The sequence below is a fragment of the Pelophylax lessonae genome, assembly GCF_965119305.1.
Source record: "Pelophylax lessonae genome assembly, chromosome: 9".
Lineage (NCBI taxonomy): Eukaryota > Metazoa > Chordata > Amphibia > Anura > Ranidae > Pelophylax > Pelophylax lessonae.
The window spans coordinates 238,228,620-238,254,680 of NC_138776.1; the positions used below are offsets into that span (position 1 = coordinate 238,228,620).

Consider the following 26,061-nt stretch of genomic DNA (forward strand, 5'->3'; position numbering starts at 1 on the left):
TCCCCCGGGGCCAAACGCCCCAAGAGGTCCTGTAGACCCAGGAGGAAGCCCCTCAAGCCCCCATCAGCACCTCCATCCGGGGTCCCCGCCTCCACCGGCCGGGACGCCCCTACCCCTCGAGCCCCTCCAGCACTCCCACCCCCCACATCAAACAAGCCCCGCAAATCAGACAAAGCCAGAGAAGGAATTGTGACCTCACCTGTCTGCCCAGGGGGGGCGCCCCCAGCCGCCGATCCAGCCTCCCTCGTCGCCGACCGAACACCGACATCCTCTTCAACATCTGATCTGGACACCTCGCCTTCCGAACGATCGTCCCCGGACACCGCTGGCATCCGTCCACCAGGTGTCGCACTCCCGGAAGCTGTAGAGCCGAGCGACAGGCGTCCCCGCCCCCGTACTCCAGCTCCGCCCGACGGAGACCTCTGCGATCCAGCCGAACTTTCGATGACCCGGCCACGTGACTTGCCCTGCCGCGTCATCTCTCTGCGCCCAGCCGAGGCCGACTCCGAGTCCCGCCGATCCCTGCTGCCACCGGCCGCCATGAAGCCGCTCCCACGCCGAGGCACCCCTCCGACTGGAGCATCGCCAGTAGGGGAGCCCGCCAGTCCAGTAGCACCCCGGCGAGAGGGACGGGGAGAGACCGAAGGCCGCCTCCCCCCACTACCCCCAGAGCTCCGTCCCTGCAGAGGATTCCTCCCAGAGGCGCGCACGGCCGCAGCAGAGGTACGCTTAGCCGGCGGCCCTGAAGGGTCCCTGTCGGGGCTCCTAGGATGACGCTGAGCTCGAGGGGAAGGGTCCGGTGAAAAACGCTCCGGCGGCCGTGACCGCCGAGCCCGCGGGACCGCAAGCCCCTCCGGATCCTGGGCAGAGTCCTGAACCCCCATCAACGTGGAGACCTGGGACCGGAGCCACTCAGTCCCCTTCACCGCGGCAGCGGCCTTGATTTGCTCCAGCAAAACGTCCAAATCCGCCATCGCAGACCAGGGAAGCCGAGGTGAGATGCTCTGCAGTGCAAAAGGTGGGTGACCAAGCTTCTTCTTCCTTCGTCCGTTGAACTTCCACTGACCTCCAAATCTAAGGGGCCACCCCTCCTAACTGTACCTCAACCCCTCCCAAACTTGATACACCAATCCCTGAATACCCCCAACTCAAAACAATTTAATTTAACCCACACCTGCCCTGTCTCCCCTCTTCACATGGTCATGTCTGCCCTGCGCTATTTTTTTTTTTTTTTCGCTTCGGGCCTTGCTTTCTGACTGTCTATAGTGCTAAAATAGCAGGGCAGTGCAAAACCTCCCAAATTACCCCCTTTTGATTTTTACACAAAGTTGTCATTGAAATTATATATTGCTCAGGCATGCCTTGGGTATATGTGGATATACACCCCAAAATACTTTCTGCTGCTTCTCCTGAGTATGGGGATACCACATGTGTGAGAATTTTTGGCAGTCTAGCTGCTTACAGGACCCCGGAAACCATCCCTGTCTTCAGGCTTTCTAAGAATGTAAATTGTTAATTTCACTCCTCACTACCTATCACAGTTTCGGAGGCCATGATATGCCGAGATAGCACAACCCCCCCCCCCCCACCCCCCCAAATGACCCCTTAGAAAGTAGACACCCTAAGCAGATTCCTCCATTCGCATCAATCGATGTGGATGAAGAAATCTCTGCCAAGAAAAGTGTTAAAAAATATACGGCGAAGCATAGGGGCGATCCGCTCTCTGTGTCCACCCCATCCCCTGTGCTTTGCCATATATGCTCTTTTTATTTAACTGCGGTGGTGAAATCACCTCCTACAGCGCTGCAATCATTGATTTACGTATATGCTGAGAGCAAACACTGTTGCTGTCAGAATAAACAAATCAGTGCTACAGCTGATGAGCATACCTGCAAAGCAAACAATGGTTAACAATAAAACACAGTAACAATAAAACATTACAATATAATACTATACAGTGCAGTAAAACAGTATAATGGTGGTATCTGCAAAGAAAATTATGGTTAACAATGAAAAACAGCAACAATAAAACATTACATTATACTAGCATGCAGTGCAGTAAAACAGTAGAATGGTGGTATCTGCAAAGCAAACTATGGTAAACAATGAAAAACAGTAACAGTAAAACATTACAGTATATCAGTATATTATAGAGTACAGTAAAACAGTAAGAAAATTAACTAAATAAAATGACAACTATTTTTGTTTTTTTTCTAGGCTAGGGTCCCTCAACATGCAATAGCCATCTAACACCTTTCGAGATTGTGTGAGAAATTGTGTCATAGACTGTGCCGTGCTTTACCCTATACTAATACTCTACTAGTGTGTGGTAGCGACTGAAACAGTCCCAGATGCAGAGACCAGGTTGGCCAGGACAGGAGGGACAAAAAATTACACAGGTTCTGTGGCAGATTAAGGTGGTAAATACATTTAGTTAGTGCCTTACATGTATTAAATTAGTCCCAGAACCTGTGTAATTATTATGTGTTTAGTTTTAAAGGGATGAGGTAGCAATCCTACTTCAGGAAATGATGTCAAAATGTCCTGACAGAACACTAGAGGGAAACAAACTCCAGGCAGTCCTTGTTAAAAAAAGTCCCACAATGACACAGACCGACTAACCAGCGCCTGGCTACATGTCTAAATCTCTCCAGTTCAAAACAAATTCTTTGCATAGAAGAAGAGGAGGCATAGGAGACTTTAGGCAAAGAGTACGATTGTATATATTGGGTATCTGTGATTATTAGCAATAAAGGCTGTAAGTGCAGACCAGAAAGGCTTGGGCCAGACCATAAAGTATGGAAGAAGTCTCCCCAGAGCTAGATTACCAAATAGGCAGAACAGTAACCAGCCTATTGGCCATTTAAGGGCCACGCAAGAACGGCTCAAATTAATATATATTTGATCTTAAAAGAAAATTACAATGAAGCTGTCATGAAACGCACGCTCGTGACGGCTAGCTGACTGGGTTGTAGACCTTGACTAGGGGTAGGAAGAATAAGGGAGTTTGTTTTGAGCATATAGGACTGGCCGTGACACACTTTTCACAGCCTGCACTACCTCTGGCCACCACTACAGGGAGACTCCACTCCAATCCAGCTGGCTGACCACACACAGGCAGATACTAATCTCACATACAATCCTGTGCACGGATAGGGTGCAAGGGTTGGGGAGCACACACTTCTAGTAGGATTCCTCCAGCTATCCTTCAAACTAGAACAGCGGTGATAAACACTCTTCCCAATGTCCACACACCCACACATGAGACACCCAACAAACAGTAGCCTTCCACCACCTAGCGGTTTGTCCGTGGACTGGTCTGCTAGGCCAGTGTTTCTTAACCTTTTTTCAGTCAAGGCACCCTTTAAAACGTATGGACAGTCTCAAGGCACGCCATTCTAAAATGTAAAAATTATTCTAATAGTTTTACATAATGTAGCAACATCCACACATAGGACACCCAATGTTAGAGGTGATTTATTCTTAAAAAGCAAACACACTTTTGCAAACTGGTACTGACTAGTATTCCAATGTTTCACTTCTCCCTCAGTTTTTCTCCATCACTCAGCTAATGTGACCCCACTGCTGATGGAGACAAGAAGAAGGATGCTATGCAGACGATTGACACCTTCCATATCAACTGATGCCATTGGTTGTTAGGATGCCAGCAGCTAGAAGGCTGTAATGGTGCACAATGAAAACCTGTGGCTTTGTGTTACTAAAAGGCAGGCTTCATCCACCTGCTGGCTTGTATACAATGTTTGATCAATTTTTAGGCATTTTGCCAAGGCACCCCTGAAGAAACCTCAAGGCACCCCAGTGTGCCTGGGCACCCTGGTTGAAAAAGGCTGTGCTAGGCAACCACACACACACAGATCCCTGCTAGTTTACAATCTGCAATGCAATCTGCCAACATTGCATACAGATTGGCAAGGAACTTAGACCGAGCACATAGACACTAAAATCCAGGCATATGAGCCCTAGCTTAGTACACAGAAGACACTTATTCATTTTATAACTTAAGAGTAAGCAGTCCATAAAATATATACAAAAAAAAAAGAATTACATAAAATATTAAAAAAAGACAAAGACATACAGAGTTGGCTATTCACTATAAAAATGAAAAGGGATAAAAACAGAACTAAAACTTTACCAAGAATTATCCTGTGACAGGAACCTGTCAGAATGTCCGTAATTCACCAGTCAGAGGGATCGGCTCTGTATGAATCTTCCCGTCCATATCCCATGCTCCTCAATTTATTGGAATATGGATGTGGGCTGGACTTTAGCCCTTGACCAGTCAGTCCTGGGGGATGTTCCCATTGAATGGGCCAGGAATGGTTCTGATGGGTTGCCAACACCAGCACGACAGTCTGATCACAACAACACCAACACTGTTCAGCTGTCATAATCAGGCTCCATATAACAGTTTTGTGTGTTTCTCTGGGATTCTACCCTGCTACAAATACAGTTTCTACATATGTAGCCCATATCAGAAGGAATTATTTTCATCTCCCTGCAACTGATATTTTAGCTGTTATAAGAGATGAAATATATTCCTGAAATCTGTTGATGTAAATCAAAGCTGGCAGACAGACAGTTCGGGGCCTTCTTATGCCTCGTTTCCACTGAGCGGAACGGTTCGGGTCGGTACAGTTTGGAAGGGTTAGAATGGTCCGGTCTATTCAGGTGAGCGTTGCCACTGCAAGTCGGGCCACCAGGGACCATGCGGGGTTTACACCAAATGAGGTGTTTGTTTTGCTCTTTCATTTGACGTGAGCATTGAAGTTTTCCTGTCCGCCAATCAGTGGAATCTATCGTGTGTGTGACGCCAGTAGCTCTGCCCTAACCGTACCGTACCATTTCCTATGGCCCCACATCTGAAGCAGGACCAGGAATGGTGCGATTTGGTTCGGTTGTATGGGCCACTTTCATAATGGAAACACTCAAATTAGCGTACCGTACCGAACCGACCCGAACCGATCCGCTCAGTGGAAATGAGGCATTATTGTCCCCTGCTGGGCTTCCAGACAAAGTGACTAGGACTTTTCTTTTGAGGTTCAGGAAGGTGATAAGAATTGGATGGGATACTTTTATTGGCATCTAGGTGTCAGCTCTATCCTAGAAGTTTGCGCTATCCTTTCACATGCTAATTGAAGAACATATGTCTATGATTAATTATCTATTAAGGAAATATTATACTGTATCTTTAATACCACACAAACTACATCTGCAATCACATACTTCTATAAATCAAGTCACATCTCAGCTACTCAACTTTTACATTTATTTTACAGTAGCTTTCTTAATTTTCTTTACAAAAAATGAATCAACTCAAAGAACCAAAAACTTTGCATTAAAGACTCTATAGTGAAAATACTGTAATAGTGAAATGTACCCAATAACAACTTAAAGTACAGTATGCAAACCACAGACATTAAGTTCACATTACAATTTGTCTCTTAAAAGCTAATTTTCTTTCAGCTTTTAGTTTTTAAAAAAATGTTGGTTCAACCAATGTATAGCCCCGTACACACGATAAGAAATTCGGAAGGGAAAATTCGTCCAACGACCGATCTGCCGATTTTCGGATTGTTAGTATGGTGCTTTCGACAGCCAACTCCGACTTTTCGGCTGAAAAAATCCTGATGTGCAGGCTATAACATTTTTGTCTTCCGTAATACAACGTCCGATTTTCGTCTCATTAGTACAGTTTTCGTCTGAAAAAAATCTTAAGAGCAAGACTAGGCATACTCAGAGACGAAAGAACACATACAAAGCAATCCAACACATGACATCACTTCTGAAGTAGAATTCTGTCGTACGAGAAAATTCGTATGAAAATAACCTCTTCACTTTCCACATCAGACTAGCATGCCACAAAAGACGACGAGCGGTCGGCGGAAATTCATAGCGTGTGTACGGGGCTTAAGTATAATGGGCAGTACTGATGGCCATCTCCATCTAGCGGCCAACGTTTACACTATTTAGTTCAATGTTATCCCACTAGAGCACGTGCATGGTAAAAACCTTCAGAAACTGTGTGTGAAACATGTACAGGAGTCTAGTTCGCCTATTTTACTTAACTTCCATGAGGTAAAATATATTGTGTGAAATTATTTTATCTGTTTGAGTATGTCCCTAGAGGAGATAACCATGGAGAAATGTGAGGAGAAGAATTCACTCCGTTTACCTGCAGAATGGTCAGGAATATCCTGGGACCATCTAGCTTTTGTGTTAGTGGCCTAAAGACTATTTCAGATAGAGATTTAGTAGGCAAGCCCACAGAAGATTACATTTAGTAATATAGCGCAGTTTTATAAAAAGGTTTATCAATTTTAATGTTTAATTTATTCATAAATGATCTAGAGAAGGGGATATCTAGTACAATCTCAGTATTTGCAGATGATACTAAACTAGGCATGCCAATATCTTCTATGCAGGATGTGGAAAACTTAAAAGCGGACCTGAACAAAATAACGGGGTGGGCAACTACATGGCAGATGAGGTTTAATGTTGAAAAATGTAAAGTAATGCACTTGGGTGCCAGAAACCAGAAAGCAAGCTACTCACTAGGGGGGGAACCTCTGGGTGAGTCTAGGATGGAAAAGGACCTGGGGGTACTGGTAGACAACAGGCTTGGCAGTGGCATGCAATGCCAAGCCACTGCAAGCAAAGCCAACAGAATAATGGGATGTATAAAAAAGGGGATTCACTCCAGAAATAAAGAGATTATTCTTCCACTCTACAAGACTCTGGTCCGGCCACATCTGGAGTATGCTGTCCAGTTCTGGGCACCGGTCCTCAGGAAGGATGTGCTGGAACTGGAAAGAGTCCAGAGAAGGGCAACAAAAATAATTAGGGGAATGGAGGACATCAGCTATGAGGAAAGACTACAAGCACTGAACTTATTCTCTCTGGAGAAGAGACGATTGAGGGGGGATATGATATCAATGTACAAATACTGTACTGGCGACCCTAGCATAAGGAACAAACTATTCAGAGAAAGAGAATACAATAAGACACGTGGCCACTCACTAAAACTAGAGGAAAGGCGGTTTAACCTTAAAGTACGTAGGGGGTTCTTTACTGTCAGAGCAGTAAGGATGTGGAATTCTCTTCCGCAAGCAGTCGTATCAGCAGGGAGCATCGATAGTTTCAAAAAACTATTAGATGGGCACCTTAAAGACCACAACATACAGGGGTATACAATGTACGGTTAACAGCAAACACACACACACATCATAGGTTGAACTGGATGGACTGATGTCTTTTTTCAACCTCACTAACTATGTAACTATGTAATTTATCGGTGGCTATGTTAAGGGAGCAAGGGCCCATTCACTACTTCAGTACTTCCCATGTGCATTAACATATATGTTAATTTAACATTTTTTTCTGCATTGAAGCACATTGGATTAAGGTGTCCAATTTAATTTGAATGAGCAATTATTTAGCCTCAATGCATGCAAAAATGTATATGCACTATTTTTTTTTTACAACACAGCACACTACAAATGCCAGCATGTGCATTCATTGTGGTGTGCTGCAGTGAGGGTGTTTGTCCATTACTGTAAATTATGTGTTGGGTCTATTCAAAATGAATGGCACCGCAACACACCACAGTTCATCCATTAATGTGCCTTGCGGTAATGTGCAAGAGAAACATTTGCATAAGTAACAATGGACGCTCAATCAAATTTTTATAACATTGAGCGTTTTAGTTACCGCTGGAACAACAGAAATATCGATCAACCAAAAATTTGGTAAAGAATTTACTCACTATCACTGACGCCCAGAATGGAATTCCACTGCTTGCAGTTCTAGAAATCAAGTATTCTGAAGTGGATGAGAGCACAGCCCCCAAGGACCAATGCAGGAGCACCAGTGTTATCTGGACAGCCTGAAAGTAACAATAATAAGTGTGAGTTTAAGTATATTATCCAATATGGTTTATTTTTTTTCTATAAAAATTGTAAATACTCCAGTGATATATAAAGTAATAATATTAAAAAAATAATGTGTGTACGTGTTTTCCTAGAGAATAAATGTTTGAGTTTAAGTTCCTAGGTCAATATGGCTCAGTATGCCAGTGACTATTCAAGAATCATTTTCTGAGACTAATATAATTTGGTGTTCCGGGTAAAGGGTGTTAGAGTATTAACCACTTTACCACCGGAGGATTTTGCTGTCTTACGTCCACTCGTCCAGGCCACTTTTTGCGATTCGGCACTGTGCGACTTTAACTGACAATTGCGCAGTCGTGCGACGCCGTACCCAAACTAAATTTACGTCCTTTTTTTCCCACAAACAGAGCTTTCTTTTGGTGGTATTTGATCACCTGTGCGATTTTTACTTTTTGGGCTATAAACAAAAAGAGAGCGTAAATTTTGAAAAAATAACAATATTTTTCACATTTTTTTATATGAAATTCCCCCCAAAAAAATGTAAAAATCTACATTTTTTAAAATTTTTGGCCAATTTGTTTTCTGCTACCTATGTTTGGTAAAAAAAAAATCACAATAAGCGTATTTTGATTGGTTTGCGCAAAAGTTATAAGGGAAAGATTTCTGTCATTTTTGGTGGTTTTTTTTTTAACGAGTAATGGCGGCGATCTGCGATTTTTTTTGCGGGACTGTGACATTGCAGCAGACAGATCAGACCCTTGACTGACATTTTTGACACTTTTGGGGGTACCAGTGACATTTCTATAGTAATCAGTGCTATACATATGCACTGTTACTGTAAAAATGACACTGGCAGGGAAGGGGTTAATTTTATTGGAGAGGGAGGGGTTAATGTATGCTTGGTGCTTACTAACGTGTGTGGGGGGAGGTGACTGAGTGACACAGGGACAGATCACAGGTTCAGCTATGTTGAGCCCTGCAATCTGTCACTGTTTGTTACTTAGGAGATCAGCCAGCTTTGTTTACACAAGCGGGCGGATTTCCAGACTCGATTCCCCGACGATCGGGGAAGAGCGGCGGCGATCGCCGCTGCTCCTCCCCTGGCCTGACTCCCGCTGTGAATGAATACAGCGGGAGCGAGCCTCCGGCGGCGTGCGAGCCTCCGGCGGCGGGCGAGCGCCGCCCAGAAGGGGAGGAGTCCAGCGACATAGGTCTACGTGGCTGGACGGAATCGAGCCACTTTGCCGCAGTACAGTCCCAGTGACTGGTCGGCAAGTGGAAGAGCTTAATAGGCGAATAACAATAACCATAATGGTAAAAAATTATAATTGAAGTGAATCATTTGAACTGGACCAGCTAAAAGTTGTTTATCAGGGGTAATCTGCCTCCTTCAAGAGAAGTGGTCCAAAAAAAAGAAATTATCATGATGAGGTTGACATGGCCCATAAGGCAGAATCCTATTGGTGTATTATTATTATTATTATTAAGGATTTCTATAGCGCCAGCAGTTTACGCAACGCTTTACAATATTAGAGGGAGACAGTACATTTACAATATAATAAAATACAAGAGGATTAAGAGGGCCCTGCTCAGAAGAGCTTACAATCTAATGGGGTGGGGCAGGTGTTACAAGAGGTTGTAAGAGTAGGGAATGAGCTGATGACAGATTAGTTGGCGGTGTGATAGGCTTCCCTGAAGAGATGAGTTTTCAGGGATCGCCTGAAAGCAGCTAGAGTAGGAGATAGCTGTACAGGTTGAGGTAGAGCGTTCCAGAGGATGGGAGAGGCCCTGGAGAAATCCTGGAGACGAGCATGAGAGGAGGAGACAAGGGAGCTTGAGAGTAGGAGGTCTTGCAGGACAAGGTGTATGCAGGACAAGGTGCTCTGGCACTCAAAGATAAGATACCAAAGTGCATACTCCACCCTCAAACCTGACGTCACACCTGCATGAACAGTAGTTAGGTAGGTATAGAAAATCAAATAAGAAGGGTGGGTCTTTGATGTTGTAATTCACTATGTTCTGAGAAGCTGATGCTTTAGCAGCAACACTTTCTGGGTCATTGACCCAGATTAAGTACAGACATAAGGAATTCTGACGCTTATTTACAGCATCAAAAGTATTAAAGCCTGTTAGAGCCAGAAAACTAGCCTTTTCGAAAGAGGATCAGCAATGGCAACGCCAGCCATTTTCAACCAGTATAACTGAATTATAAGGAGCATGCCAAACTAGACAAGTCTTCATTAATATAATCATAACCACAAGAAACATGTCCACCTGTAGGTGCAGGCATCATCCTGGTATAACCACTGAAACCCAAGGACGTACAGGAACATCCATTTGGGTGAAGTGGTTAAGTACCTCATGTCTGGACAACTACTTAATTAACTCATGCATTTATTTATGTATTTCCTTAGTGAATTGACTTTAACACTGTTTTATGTTAACAAGAGATGGTCAGCGCCAGCAGAAGTGAATCATGCTGATGCTCCTGGGGGGGGGGGGGAGCCTACAAATGACGCGCACAGGGAGCATGTGCCAGGAGCTTCAGGCGGCCATCCATCTATGCAGCACCTCTGACGCCCTGTCGTCAACCCGCTCGCTCCCCGCACCTAGCCTGGTACAGTCCCCCTTCCCCTTCTGTCCTCCTTACGACTCTGAGGGGCCAGGATCTTCTGAGGCAATAGGCCGAGGTGGCGGAGGAAGCGAGCGTGCTTTTCTGGAGGGCATTGGGAGCCCAGGTAGTAAAGAGCCCACTGAGATGTATAGGAGACTCTCATAGTCACGGAGTTATGAAGACAAAAGAGGCCAAGTCAAACGGCCATCACCAGTGTTGGGAAGCACCCGAGGGAGTCCTGTACTGTTCAGAGGAGCCACAGCAGAGTGGGACCAGCGGCTAAAGGACCTCTACAGCTGTAAGGGCCTCAAAGTTTTCTCCCAAGGCTTCCAAAGCTTCCTGGACTTGACTCAAACACCCCCCTCCACAGGAAATCGACCCTCTTCTTGCAGGTTAAAGATACCCCGCAGAGCCCCTCAACAGTGTGGTGAGTGTTGACTTTTTTCAATCTCTCTCTTTATATGGCTGCTTACCGTGCACACAGTATTGACTGTCTGGTGAACATATCAGTCGCACGGGGGACAAAGAAAGGAATTAAAGTTGGGAAAATTGAACATTTATAAAGTTCCTGGGTCTCAAGCAATTTTGTTCACAGGAAACCCATCCCCTCTACGCAGGTTAACTTTATCCTGCAGACCCTCTTAACAGAGAGGTGAGGGCTGACTTTTTCATTTTCTTTCTATATAATGCGGATGCTAACTTTACATAATATTACACAGTATTGACTGTCTGGTGAACTACTTAATCGCACGGGGGCAGAGATGTATAGTAACGAAGTAGAACTACTTAAGTACTGTACTTAAGTACCCAAATGCGGTATCTGTACTTTCCTAGAGTAGAATTTTTTTCTCCTACTTCTACTTTTACTTCACTACATTTTTTCGATGATTTCGATACTTCTACTCAAGTATTTTTTTTTTTGTGCTGCATAGTTACTCGTTACTTTTAAAAAAATTACCACTGCCAGAACAGTAGATGGCAGGTTGCATAAAGCTCAAAAAAATGTGTATAATGTCATTTGTAAATCAGCGCATACGAAAATAAAGGCTGTGTATAATAAAAGCTGCTATACCAAATCTTTCCAATAAAAAGAAAATATGAAACAAACAAATAAATGGTGCTACAGCGCTTAAAGTGCATCAAGAAACTACTAACAAACACAGGTTAATCATTTGAATAAATCATTTGAAATAATAAAAACAATATGATGTTCATACTTTTGACTTCTTTCTTTAATAACTACATAACACAGTATTGGATATGGAAAGATTGGGAGACAAGGATTTCGGGCACTTGAATTTTCATAAAATTGCTTTTTATTAAACAAACATTTTAAAAACATCTAATGATACAAGCAGATGAAAGAAATCTACATTGAACATGAGACCAGAAAACGGTCAGCAGTATCAGATATGGTTTTGCATGAGGTACTGGACCTTCATATAGTATAGGAATAGTTATGTACAGAACAAGTTGTATTATGCATACATCAAATGTAATATACTTCAAAGCAGACAAAAGCTGCCGGCAGACACCTCGATGCTGAGGGTGCCAGTCAGCAGAGTCGGCCGAAGTTTACAGTAAATATATAGTATACATTACTCATGACAGTTTGCTCAACATGTTTCGCCTTCTCGGTGAAAGCTTCGTCTGGAGCTTAGTAATTGTTTTGTCTGTACAGTGTATATTCTGAACTTTTTTGGTACTGTAACGAGGAGGACTAGAAGACGGTCACTGAGCTCATAAATGGGGGAGCCGATGTTCACAAGGAGTGTAAATACAAACGCTCCTGTGTATTTGTATCGATCCTGCAGAGTACTTTGTTAAAATAGGGGTAAATAAAACCTGCCTTGTAAGTGGCAGACACCTGTTGAGCCAAATTGCGTCATAGATGTCCTCCCCGGATGGGGAACCGCCGCCTTCCCCATCCGGGGAGGACATCTATGACGCAATTTGGCTCAACAGGTGTCTGCCACTTACAAGGCAGGTTTTATTTACCCCTATTTTAACAAAGTACTCTGCAGGATCGATACAAATACACAGGAGCGTTTGTATTTACACTCCTTGTGAACATCGGCTCCCCCATTTATGAGCTCAGTGACCGTCTTCTAGTCCTCCTCGTTACAGTACCAAAAAAGTTCAGAATATACACTGTACAGACAAAACAATTACTAAGCTCCAGACGAAGCTTTCACCGAGAAGGCGAAACATGTTGAGCAAACTGTCATGAGTAATGTATACTATATATTTACTGTAAACTTCGGCCGACTCTGCTGACTGGCACCCTCAGCATCGAGGTGTCTGCCGGCAGCTTTTGTCTGCTTTGAAGTATATTACATTGGATGTATGCATAATACAACTTGTTCTGTACATAACTATTCCTATACTATATGAAGGTCCAGTACCTCATGCAAAACCATATCTGATACTGCTGACCGTTTTCTGGTCTCATGTTCAATGTAGATTTCTTTCATCTGCTTGTATCATTAGATGTTTTTAAAATGTTTGTTTAATAAAAAGCAATTTTATGAAAATTCAAGTGCCCGAAATCCTTGTCTCCCAATCTTTCCATATCCAATAATTCAAATGTAGGATAGGGCCCTCTTCAGATGATATATATAATGACCCAGACTGCTGCTGTCTGGTGAGTCATGTGTTTTTGGAAATACATAACACAGTACTTGTACTTCTACTTTCAGTACTTGAGTAGAAATTTTTTTTCAAAACTACTGGTACTTTTTACTTTTAGTACTTAAGTAGCAAATTTTTTGAAAAAACTACTTGCAATACTTAAGTAAAAAAAATGTTGAATACTTTAGTACTTCTACTTAAGTAACTTTTTCTGCGAGCACTTCCACTTCTACTCAAGTAATTTTTTGATCGAGCACTTGTACTTTTACTCAAGTAGAAATTTCGAGTACTTTATACAAGTCTGCACGGGGGACATTGAAGCACCATAGGGGTCTGCAACTTAAGGGGGCTGGATAATAAAGTAACAAAACACAGAAACATGAGAGGTAAAACAGTAAGAGGAGGAGCGACCGCAAAATCACCTAAGATAAGCTCAAGCTCTGGAACAATTAAAAAGTATATGACACAAGAAGATGGTATAGACAAGTAGATCCCAGATAAACAATAGGGAACCCGTGCAAGACAGACAGAAGTAAAAGAAAAAAGTGGACAAAATAGAACATCATTGGGCATAAGTACTCCAGGACATTCAAGAGTGGAACAAGACCCAGAGAGCGATCCAGAGACGGGCTACATGCCAGAACAAAATATGAATACCCACAAAAGTAGAAATGGCGGCTACGTTTGCAGCATTAGAAAGGTCCATGAAAACAGAAATGGCGACAATACACAACAATTTGGGCCATCTACTGTCCAGTGTTGAGGAGGTGGAAAAAAGACAATCAAATTACACTCAAACAATAAACAAGCTAAAAGAGAAATGGAAAAAAACTAAAAATGGAACAGAGGAAACCGGCATATAAACTAGAAGATCAAGAAAACCGCAACAGAAGGAAGAACTTGAGAATACGAGGCCTACCAGAACCAGAGGCGGCTCTAGACTTTTTGAGGCCTTAGGCGAAATTAAAATATGAGGCCCCCCTTACGCAATAAAACCCCAGGCGCCAGGTCGCTAATTCTAGTCGCCAATGCGACCTGGCGCCCGGGGTTTGTCGAGCCCTGTGTTAATATTAATATATTAACAATATGTAAATATATATTATAATAATTAATATAATAAAAATAATATATCCACCATCCTAAAGTCTGTTTCTGATTGTTTAGTCAGACATTCACACCAGTGTCCTGTTGGAGGTCATTTTGTAGGGCTCTGGCAGTGCTCATCCTGTTCCTCCTTGCATAAAGGAGCAGATACCGGTCTTGCTGATGGGTTAAGGACCTTCTATGGCTCTGTCCAGCTTTTCTAAAATAACCACCTGTCTCCTAGAATCTCCTCCATGCTCTGAGACTGTGCTGGGAGACACAGCAAACCTTCTACCAATGGGAGGTATTGATGTGCCATCCTGGAGGAGTTGGACTGCCTGTGCAACCTCTATAGGGTCCAGGTATGGCCTCAGTCTACCAGTAGTGACACTGACCCCAGCCAAATGCAAAACTAGTGAAAAACAGTCATAAAAGATGAGTAGGGGGAAAAAATTCAGTGTCCTCCACCTGTAAAACCATTCCTGTTTTGGAGGTGAACTGTTGCCCATCTAGTGCAGTGCTCCCCAACCATTTTATCGCCACGGACCGGTCAAAGTTTGATAATTTTTATGTGGCCCGCTGAGAGGGGGGCGACATCAATGCAGAGTGCCCACAGCGTGCCCCCAATCAATGCACAGTGCCCACAGAGTGCCCCCAATCAATGCACAGTGCCCATAGCATGCCCCCAATCAATGCACAGTGCCCATAGCATGCCCCCAATCAATGCACAGTGCCCACAGCATGCCCCCAATTAATGCACAGTGCCCACAGCATGCCCCCAATCAATGCACAGTGCCCACAGCATGCCCCCAATTAATGCACAGTGGCCACAGCATGCCCCAATCAATGCACAGTGCCCACAGCATGCCCCCAATCAATGCACAGTGGCCACAGCATGCCCCCAATCAATGCACAGTGCCCACAGCATGCCCCCAATCAATGCACAGTGCCCACAGCATGCCCCCAATCAATGCACAGTGCCCACAGCATTCCCCCAATCAATGCACAGTGGCCACAGCATGCCCCCAATCAATGCACAGTGCCCACAGCATGCCCCCAATCAATGCACAGTGCCCACAGCATGCCCCCAATCAATGCACAGTGCCCACAGCGTGCCCCCAATCAATGCACAGTGCCCACAGCATGCCCCCAATCAATGCACAGTGCCCACATCATGCCCCCAATCAATGCACAGTGCCCACAGGATGCCCCCAATCAATACAGAGATGCCAGCGTGCCCCCAATCAATGCACAGTGCCCACAGCATGCCCCCAATCAATGCACAGTGCCCACAGCATGCCCCCAATCAATGCACAGTGCCCACAGCATGCCCCCAATCAATGCACAGTGCCCACAGGATGCCCCCAATCAATGCACAGTGCCCACAGGATGCCCCCATTCAATGCAGAGAGACCATCATTCCCCACTTTCAATGCAGAGATGCCAGCGTTCCCCCCCGCGAGACAAGTGCACTTACCTCACGGCAGCTTCTCTTCAGTACCCGGGTGTCCTCGAGTCCTCAGTCCTCCCGCCTCCTCCTCAGCCAATGGCATGAGTTTTGCCTTTCGGCCAAACAGGAAGCGGGAGGACCCGCTCCCTGATTGGCCAGGAGGAGGATCCGTGTGACAATAGCGAATTTTCATGCGCTATTGTCACACAATGGGCGGGCTCGGGCGCAGAGTGCTCTGCGCCCCGGCCGCCACAGTAAAATAGTTTAAAGTTACTCGGGCGGCCCGGTACCGTTTGATCCACGGACCGGTACCGGTCCGCGGCCCGGGGGTTGGGGAACACTGATTTAGTGCACCTGTTGTTAATTTCATGAACACCAAAGCAGCTGAAACTGATAAACAACCCCCTCTGCCATTTTACTGACCATTGAGTATTAATTGCTATACTCTGATTAAAAAAGTGTTCCTTTATTTTTTTTGAACAGTGTATATATCATAGTTTGTAGACGTGATAACTTTCACACAAACCAATCAATCTACACCTATTGGGATTTTTTTTTTATCAAAAACATGTAGCAGAATACATTTTGGCCCAATTTAATGAAGACATTCTATTTTTTTTCATTGGGTAGGTTTTACAGCAGAAAGTAACACATATTTTTAACACCAAAAGAAAAGCTCTATTAGTGTGATAAATTGTATTTGAGTATAGCGCTGCAACTGCAAGAGCTGCAATAGCCAGTTAAAGTAATGAAGTGCCAAAATAGCAAAAAATGGCCTGGTCATAAAGGGGGTAACATGTTGTGGAGCTGAAGTGGTTAAAAGAGTTAGTGAATTGTTAATTGTTTATATTTGTAAAAAACAATAAAAAAAAGGCTGCAGTCGTTATTAATCCAGTTTGGTGTGTCCAGTATTCTTTGTATATTTGGAGTATATGCCACCTACCGTCCCCTGTTACATCACTTCTGCTTTCAACGCAAAACATGTCGTCACTTTGACACCTGCGATTCATGAAGTGTATCCATATTTTTTTCCCCCCCTATCTTTTACCACTTGCTGACCAGCCACCAAAACATATACTGCAGGTTGGCAGATTCCCCCAAAATGATGTGCCCATATGTCGCTTTGCAAGAGCGCACGCACCCATTTGCTAGGGCAGAGGGGAAGCTGATCTTTGATTAAAATAACTGGAAGGTACCTCACTATGGAGATCTCCTTTTTTATACCCATGGGGGAGCTATGTAAGAGGCACCGTGACCCAAGGACTTGAGAGCCATGTTTATGCCACGGTCTTATCTTCAGCAGAGCTTCAAAGTGACGACATGTTTTGCGTTGAAAGCAGAAATGATGTAACAGGGGACGGTAGGTGGCATTACATATACTCCAAATATACAAAGAATACTGGACACACCAAACTTGATTAATATTGTCTCTGCAGCCTTTTTTATTGGTTTTTAATATAAACAATTAGGGCTTTTTCACACGGTCCGCTCCGTAGGCGGATCCGTGTTGCTCAGCGGGGATCGATCCGCGATCCCCGCTGAGCCGGGCAGATGACAGCTCCGTCTCCGTTTGCAGAGCGGAGAGGGAGGTGTCTCAGCCCCCGCTGCCCTCTATGGGGGATCGGATGAGAGCGGACCGCTTGTCCGCTCTCATCAGATCCGATCCGATACCTGAACGGATGGAAAAATAGGGTTTCCATCCGTCCAGATTTCACGGACAGGATCGGATACGGATGGCAGCGGGTGTCAGTGGAGGTGTCTCCGCTGACACCCGCTGCCCCATAGAGCTGCATGGTGGATCCGATCAGATCCGCCTAAAAAACTGACAGGCAGATCTGATCGGACCGCCTGTGTGAAAGAGCCCTAAACAATTCACTAACTCTTTTAACCACTTCAGCTCCAGAACATGTTACCCCCTTTATGCAGAAGTGCAGGCAGTCTACACCATTCATCTGGCACCTTATTAAGGCTGTGACAGGTGAGATGTTATTCCCTTGAATTGTCCGGTGAGTGGGGGGATTGAGAGGGGAGCACTGAGTGGATGCACTGCCTGGATATAAATTAAATTGTGAGGAATCTGAGCACAAAGCACTTATATAAAGAAACCATACCATTTGGTTGTCCTAAGAAGCATGAAGCAGCTGCAGAAGCACTGAGCACTTTATTATTTTTTCATCTCATGTTTTCAATTGAAGACAGTGTTTCCCACATTAATTAACAGACTTTTCACTAGTATTACTTAAATATTCAGGACTGAGTCAGTCCTCACACTGCTGGCAGCAGGCTGGCTGCCTCTTGGACAGGACAGACCTTGTTGTTTTGTGGTCAGTCACACTCGCTGTCCTCCAGCTCCAGTCCTTACCTTTCTATCGTCTTCTTGGTCTGCCCTTCTCTTCTTCTCCTCATGGTACTGAAGCCGGGAGAATGCAGGGGAGGGGTTACATGACATCACGCCGTGACGTCAGCGCTATCCAGGACCATGATTGGTCGAATGCAGGAGCAAGAGCCGGAGACTCAGTGCAGCATCAGCCAGCAGCCCAGAAGAAACTGATGCGAGTGCCGTGCCCGTGAGTGCGGGGCCTGGCTGGACTAATTCTATTGTAATACAACACCAATACAGTCTAGCTAGCACGTAGCGCCGCTGTGCCGGCAATGTGTGCGGAATGCGGAGTCGGTCTTGCAGATGCGGCCGCCACCGGCGACCTGGCGTGTATTGATTCATGATCTCATCATAAAAAATAAAAAATTATTGGGAAGGATGCGAGGCCCCTTTAAGTGCGAGGCCTTCGGCGGCCGCCTTACCCGCCTAATTAGAGAGCCGCCTCTGACCAGAACCTACAAATAGAGAGGACTTGATAGATAAAATGAGGGAAATCTTTAACCCACTATTAGACAGAGGAGAAGCTGAACAGATAAAAATAGAAAGAGTGCACCGGATCAGAAGACCAAAAGGTTCACCAGCGGAGGCTCCAAGAGATGTAATCATAAGATTTCTGGATTATGAAGAGAATGCCCAATTCCGGGAAAGCCTGAAAAGGAAAACACCATTATAATATGAAAGTACCAACCTCCAGATCTTTTCAGATCTGGTGCAGGATACACTAAGAAGAAGGAGAATGCTCAAATCACTCTTGGAGTCAAAACAAAATCAAGGAGCACGATATAATTGGGTTTTTCCCAGCATGCCTGGTAGGCCGGAGGGAAGGCCGCATGGCAAGACTGGGATTTCCCAAAAGAACTGCAATGCTTCTGTAAAAAATTGGAAATTGTCATAATAAATATACCAGGTTGGCCTGAAGTTAGGACAGAAGATAAAACTCAAGATGAAGTACAATGGCAATTGGCCTCAAAGAAAAGAAACTGAATGGTGAAGCTGAATAAAAGCCAGAGTAAAGAGAACTATACGGGTGGAGACTTTAGGGGACTCTGGGGGAGGAGGAGGGGAGCAGTGGGTGGCCTGGTAGGAGGAAGAGGAAGGAGTCAGGGAGCTATAGATGGCAAACCAAGCTAACTAGCAGGTCCCAAGTCTCACTGCCCCAAGTATGGGGAATTGGGACTAACGAGCGTATTAGATAGAGCACCACCCAATGTAAAAAAGAGTAGATGGGCAAGGAGTGCCCAATGAGATTGTAATAAACTACTCGAGGATCTTAAAAAGGTCAGATTTACAACTGGACAGGACCAACCAGTACTGGAGGAGAGAGGAGAAGGAGAAACGACATGACTATCCTAAATTTCTTGTCCTATAATGTAAGAGGCTTAAATACGCCAATCAAAAGACATAAGGTACTAGAAAAACTCATACACATATTGCAGAAGATACAAATATACTCAAAATACTATCCGGTTTGGTACTATGGAGAATCGCCAACTAAGAGAGCAAAGGGGCTAGCAATTGGTATGGCAAAGGATGATAGGTTGACCCAAAAGGGCAGTACATTTTCCTGAGGGGACAACTACCGGGGTTGGAATGTACAGTGGAAAATGTATACTGCCCAAATAAAAACTCAAAAGGTTATTTGAAAAAAATACTAGAGAAGCTGACGCAATTCAGAAAAGGTAATTTGATACTGGCAGGAGATTTCAACTTCTGTATGGATCCACTCTTGGATTGTACATCACGTGCACAGGCGACAGGAAGTCACCAGCTTGGGACAGTGAGACAAAAGCTATTTCACGGCCAACTGGTAGACGCGTGGAGAATCCAACACCCCAGGGAGAGGGATCGCTGCTTCCACTCCCCTGTGCACGAGATCTACTCAATATCAAGACAGGACTATATTAGGATCAGAGGTGGGAGACTTGAGTCACATGACTTGACTTAAGTCAGACTTAAGTCACCTGTTTGAGGACTTGAGACTTGCTTGACTAAAATTAATAAAAGACTCAACTTGACTTTGACTTGGTATTCATGACTTGAGACTTGACTTTGACTTGAGACATATGACTCGAAATGACTTTACTTTTTTAAGTTATTAAATATTTGCATTTTCACAATATGTGGTAAAGCAAAATGTTATGTTATGTTTCTGACACCACAGTTACTTAAAACACCTTAGTGTGTTCTGATTTTTAGGACACTGGCTGTTTAACAATGGAAATACTTACCATGTTTTTAGTGACTGTGGTGTTGAAACATGATCAGACGAAGGATTTTGAGCTGTTTGGGCATTGAAAGTGTTTCTTTAATATGCCAAGAAAAAATCACTAAGCAATTTTGTTAATGTTGAAAATAAATCAAAACCTTTCCTGACCACTGACTTTTAACTGATTTAAAGGTGGAATTGGGGTAGATCAGTATTTTGACTTGATTTGTGACTTGACCAAAATAAATGACTTGACTTGACTTGCTTGACTTCTAGCAGGGACTCGACTTGACTTGCTTGCTTTTCGCCACAGTAACTTGGGACTTGCTTGAGACTTGAAGGTTAAGACTTGAGACTTGCTTGTGACTTGCACATGTGTGACTTACTACCATGTCTGATTAGGATAGAACAGACTGATAGAAGCAGTGGTCAAAACATCAATAGGAATAATGACATTATCAGACGATGCCCCAGTGACATCCACCAGCTCTGTGGTGTCCACCAACCCCGTGACACTTTGGGCCCAATTTGGACATTTTCACTTAGGGGTGTTTACTTTTGCCAGCAGTTTAGGCATTAATGGCTATGTGTTGAGTTATTTTGAGGGGACAGCAAATTGACACTGTTATACAAGCTGTACACTCACTACTTTACATTGTAGGAAAGTGTAATTTCTTCAGTGTTGTCACATGAAAAGATATAATAACATTTTTACAAAAATGTGAGGGGTGTACTCACTTTTGTGAGATATTGTACCTTTGGATGTAGCATGAAGAGCTGCGCAATATCAACATGTCTCTATTTGCAAAAGGAAGGAGTAATCCATGATTACTCAAATGCAATTGACACATTAGGATTGATTTACTGAAGGCAAACAGACTGTGCGCTTTGCAAGTACAGTTGCACTCTGTGAGGGCAGTTGCGTCAGGACTTAGTAAATGAGGTGAAGCTTCACTTTACCAAGAAAACCCAATCACATGCAAGGAAAATTTAAAAAACAGATTTTTTACTTGCACATGGTTGACTGATGGAAATTAGCATAGCTTCCCCTCATTTACTAAGCTCTGGAGCAAATGCCCTTGCAGAGTGCAACTACGCAGTCTTTTTTCCTCTAGTAAATCAACTCCAGGGTATGTCATAGTATAATACTTGCATGTAGATGAATGTAGAATTAAATGCCTGGGTACAGTAGTATATGCCCCGGTGTTCACCTATTCAACACATATTTTTACATTTACATTTTTTTACTTTCCTTTACTAACATTATATGAGGTTGATAAGCCCCCCAAATCATTTTTACACTAATGACAAAAGTCAGAAAGAGAAGCTGAAACAAACTTTTGCCCACTGGCTTGCTTTTAGCTATTGACTGGTTACGATGGTAGCGTTGAAATGATGATCATTTGATACTGTAGGTTACTAATCAAGTCTCCTGGTTTCCAGTGGACACTGTGCAGCCCACTATTGCAAATGCAGGGATCAACTGAGCATGGAGCTCCACAGAATATAAGTATTTAATATCATCCTGCCATCAAGGAAGGATTTGCCCCCTTGATGACCAGGCCATTTTTTGCGATTCGGCACTGCGTTATTTTAATGGACAATCGCGTGGTCATGCGGCGCTGTAGCAAAACAAAATAGATGACCTTTTTTTCCCCACAAATAGAGCTTTCTTTTGGTGGTATTTGATCACCTCTGTGATTTTTATTTTTTGCGCTATAAACAAAAAAAGAGTGACAATTCAGAAAAAAAAACCTATATTTTACACTTTCTGCTATATAACATTCCCAAAAAAAAAATAGATATTTTTCCAAAATTAAAAATCAATTTTTTTTAATCATTTTAGACCAATTTGTTTTCTGCTACATATTGTTGGTAAAAGAAAATCCCAATAAGTGTATTTTAATTGGTTTGTGCAAAAGTTATCGCGTCTACAAACTAAGGGAAGGATTTATGTAATTTTTATTTTTTTAACTAGTAATGGCGGTGATCTGCGATTTTTAGCGGGACTGCGACATTGCGGCAGACAGATCGGACCCCTAACTGACATTTTTTACACTTTTGGGGGGGACTTGTGACATTACTACAGTAATCAGTGCAAAAAATATGCACTGTTACTGTAATAATGACACTGGTAGGGAAGGGGTTAACCTAGGGGTGAGCCTAGGGGAGTGTTTTCTAAATGTGGGGGGAGGGACTTGTGAAATGATCATAGAGACCTTTCGTTCTTATATAGAAGGATCACAGGCGCTCTGTGATCATTTCAGAGAGAACAATGGTTAGCTGACTGGTGTTCTCTCTCAGCGGGGAGCGATCGCGGGTGCCCGGCGGCAATCGGTGCTGCTGGTCCCATGGATCGGCATCCCCGCTGCCTAATGGGGGCGGGAGCGCGACACCGGCGATTCACGTAGCCTAACCAGCCTGCCGCAGTATATATGCAGCGCGCGGGCGTCAAGTGGTTATTGTGACCCTGTTAATAGGATCACAAATTGTGACCCACAAGCCCCTGTAAAGAGACATTTGTATACTTACCTTTGTGGCCGGTGACTTTTCTTCTGAAATGGAAATGGGAGCCTCGGCTTTAAGCCTGGTACACACTATGAGTTTTTTTGGGGGGTTGAACTAAAAAAAAGCTGTCAGCTCCAGTTGGAGGCGCTGTACTAACTATGTAAAGTTAGTACAGCAATCTCCCCTGCTGCACTGTTGTGTTCTGACAGGGGGATGCCCTCTGCCAGGACACCCTGATAAGCGCTCTCCACCATTGGCAGAGAGTGCTAATCGGGAATCAGTCGGCTGCTGGTTTTCCAACATGCTCGTCTGACAGAAGCCGGCTTCTAATCTCCCAACATTCGGACCATGTGTACGGGGCTTTAGTGCACAAAAAGCACAAGTCCAATTCATACATAGCATAGGTCTCTGAGCAAACTGTAATTCAGTGTAAAAATGAGGGCAGAGGGATGCGATTTAGGCAAAACTGATTTTGCGGGAAAATTACTGGTTTTGCTAAGATAATTCAGAGATACTCAGTTTGCTCATTGAGCAGCTTAATCAAAGTTTGATTAAAAATCTACTTGTTTCTTTATTTAGAAACTGTGTTTTTGGAGAGTTCATTCAGTACCTTCATTTAGAGGTATTTTTTTTTTCTCTTTTTGTGTTTTTGATCATTATATATTGTTTTATTTGTTTTATTATTATGTATTGTTTTATTTGTTTTCCTATTTTTGTGACAAAAGTAATGAGACTATTACCTCCCTGGTGGTATGATTATGTCAGGAATTATATACCAAAAGCGGTACAATTGTTTTCATGGAAATTTGGCGTTATGTATTATAGGCCTACAATTCTTAGTAATTACTGACTTAAACCTGACCAAAACAAGAGTCTAGTAGACATCCCAGATGTGATAAATTTGAAACACAAACGCATGAATTATAATCGAATCAATAATATAATTTTATTATTTAAAATATAATATATATAATACAATTATATTATTGATTAGATTATAATTCATGCGTTATATATTATATATATATGTGTGTGTGTGTATATATATATATATATATATATATATATATATATATATATACACACATATGTATATATACACACATATATATATATATATATATATATATATATATATATATATAATATATAATGCATGAATTATAATTGAATCAATAATATAATTTTATATATATATATATATATATGTGTGTGTGTGTGCATATATATATATATATATATATATATATACATATATACACACATATATATATATATATATATATATATATATATATATATGCATATATATATATAATACCGGTATATATATATATATATATATATATATATATATATGCATATATATATATATATATATATATATATATATATATATATATACCGGCATATATATATATATGTATATGTATATGTATATGTATATATATATATATATATATATATATATATATATATATATATATATATATATATATATATATATATATATATATATATATACATATACATAAATGTGTTATGTGTTTGTGTTTTGTGCAACGTTTTTTTTTTTTTTTATTTCCCTTCCTAGTTCCGCTCCCATGCAGCATTGCTGCTGCAGGGAACGGAACTAGAAAGTCATCACACCGACGTAGGATGGAGGAGCGGCGGGACTCTCGGCTGGCGGTCACAGCAATGAGAGATCATCGCTGGATCGCCAGGATAAGGTAAGAGAACACCGCTGCGCTCTCTGCCCATCCACCCCGAGCGTGACTCGGGGATACCGATCCTGACCTAAAAAATCCACCCCGAGTCACGCTCGGGATTACCGCCAGGGGGGTTAAAGGGACTATATTCACTTTGACACTGCACTGCTTGGCCAACAGGAAGGGGGAAAATGAGCTTAAAAAGTCATAACTTGACGCAGAGATAGGGACTCTCTCCACGCTCCATCATGGCAGCATTACCTGCCTAAGGCACATGTGTCAAACACAAGGCCCGCGGGCCGAATGCGGACCCCCCAGGCCATTTTAGTTGGCCCTCGCACCTCTCCTGCAACTGCGGCATTCCCCTTGTCTCTACCCCCACCTTATCTCAGTAGTTGGCAGTAGACAGGACAGAACTCCTTTGCCAGATTCTGTGCTTCTCTGTGCAGCTGCAGAAAGGTTCGTCTTTGCCCACACCCCCCCCCCCCTTCTCAGCAGTCCGCAGCAGAGTGGAGAACATAACTCTTCCTAAAGATTCTGCACCTCTATGTGCAGCTGAACCACCAACTTGCCTCTGCCTCCCCTGGTCTCAGCATTCAGCAGACTCTGGAAGCTGACTCTAGCCCTCCTCTGGTCCTCCTCTAGACCCTGCACTTTATTCCTCCCAGATCCACCCGTATCTTCTGGCAGCAGCAAGGTAAGGGGGTGCATTGTGATGTAAGGAAGGGTTGGTGACTCTTGACTTCTGATGGTGGGGGGGCTCTTGACATCTCATGTAAGGGTGTAAGGGGGCATGGTGTGCTCTGGACATCTAATCTTACAGATATAACTGGCCCTTTAAAGGCAACCATAATGTTAATGCGGCCCACAATGAAATTGAGTTTGACACCCCTGGCCTAAGGTGTAAATCACCAAGCACCAGATATCACTTGGGAGTAGGAGAAAGGGAAGTGAATCACCTGCGTCTCATACTTGAAAGCAGTGGCTATTTCTTTTCTCTTCTGGCTTATTGGAGTAATAAGAGGGCGAAGGAAAGGTGAATATGCTTTGCCAGTTGGCCGTCATGAAAGGAAATCATTGCATGGGTTTCCTTTGACTTACAAACTTTAAATCAGATCAAATATCAACAAAATTCTTATTCTATTTTTAAAAACCCATTGTCTATCATTTACTCACCCCAAGAACTTTAGGGCGTCCATTTAGGAAGATCTTGTAAAATTCTTGGTTAAATGGAACCACTGGGAGAAGGTTGTGTCTCTGCTGAACTCCAAACACAGGTCCACATTGTGGCGACACCGTGAAATCCATATTCTGAACCTGCTAAAGTGTTGAAGCCACTACTTAAATGATGTTCAGTATAATGATACAAGTATAAAGTAGAACTATAGGCAAAACCTTTTCTTCCCTTTGGATAGAACGAGGAAGGTTTATAACCCTGTCAGATTTTTTTCGCCATCTGTGTCTCATTGCGGAGATTTGCCTTCACTTCCTGTGCCATAACCAAACAGGAAGTAAGGGGAAATCCCTGCAAATTAAGGGAATTCCTTGTGGACCGCCAAGTTCCCATTGGAAG

At 43.2% G+C, this 26,061-nt stretch overlaps 1 protein-coding gene across 1 annotated transcript in view; it reads right to left on the reverse strand.

The window, feature by feature from the left end:
• LOC309563218 (membrane-spanning 4-domains subfamily A member 8-like) overlaps nt 1–25,812 on the reverse strand; it is a 59,758-nt gene extending 33,946 nt beyond the window's left edge. The window contains exons 1-2 of the mRNA XM_082267582.1: nt 25,665–25,812; nt 7,784–7,903 (exon numbers count right to left, since the gene is read on the reverse strand). Of these exons, the coding sequence (XP_082123708.1) occupies nt 7,784–7,903; nt 25,665–25,796 (252 nt within the window). The 5' untranslated portion in view covers nt 25,797–25,812. The remainder of the gene's footprint in view (nt 1–7,783; nt 7,904–25,664) is intronic.
• Between the last annotated feature and the right edge of the window lie 249 nt (nt 25,813–26,061).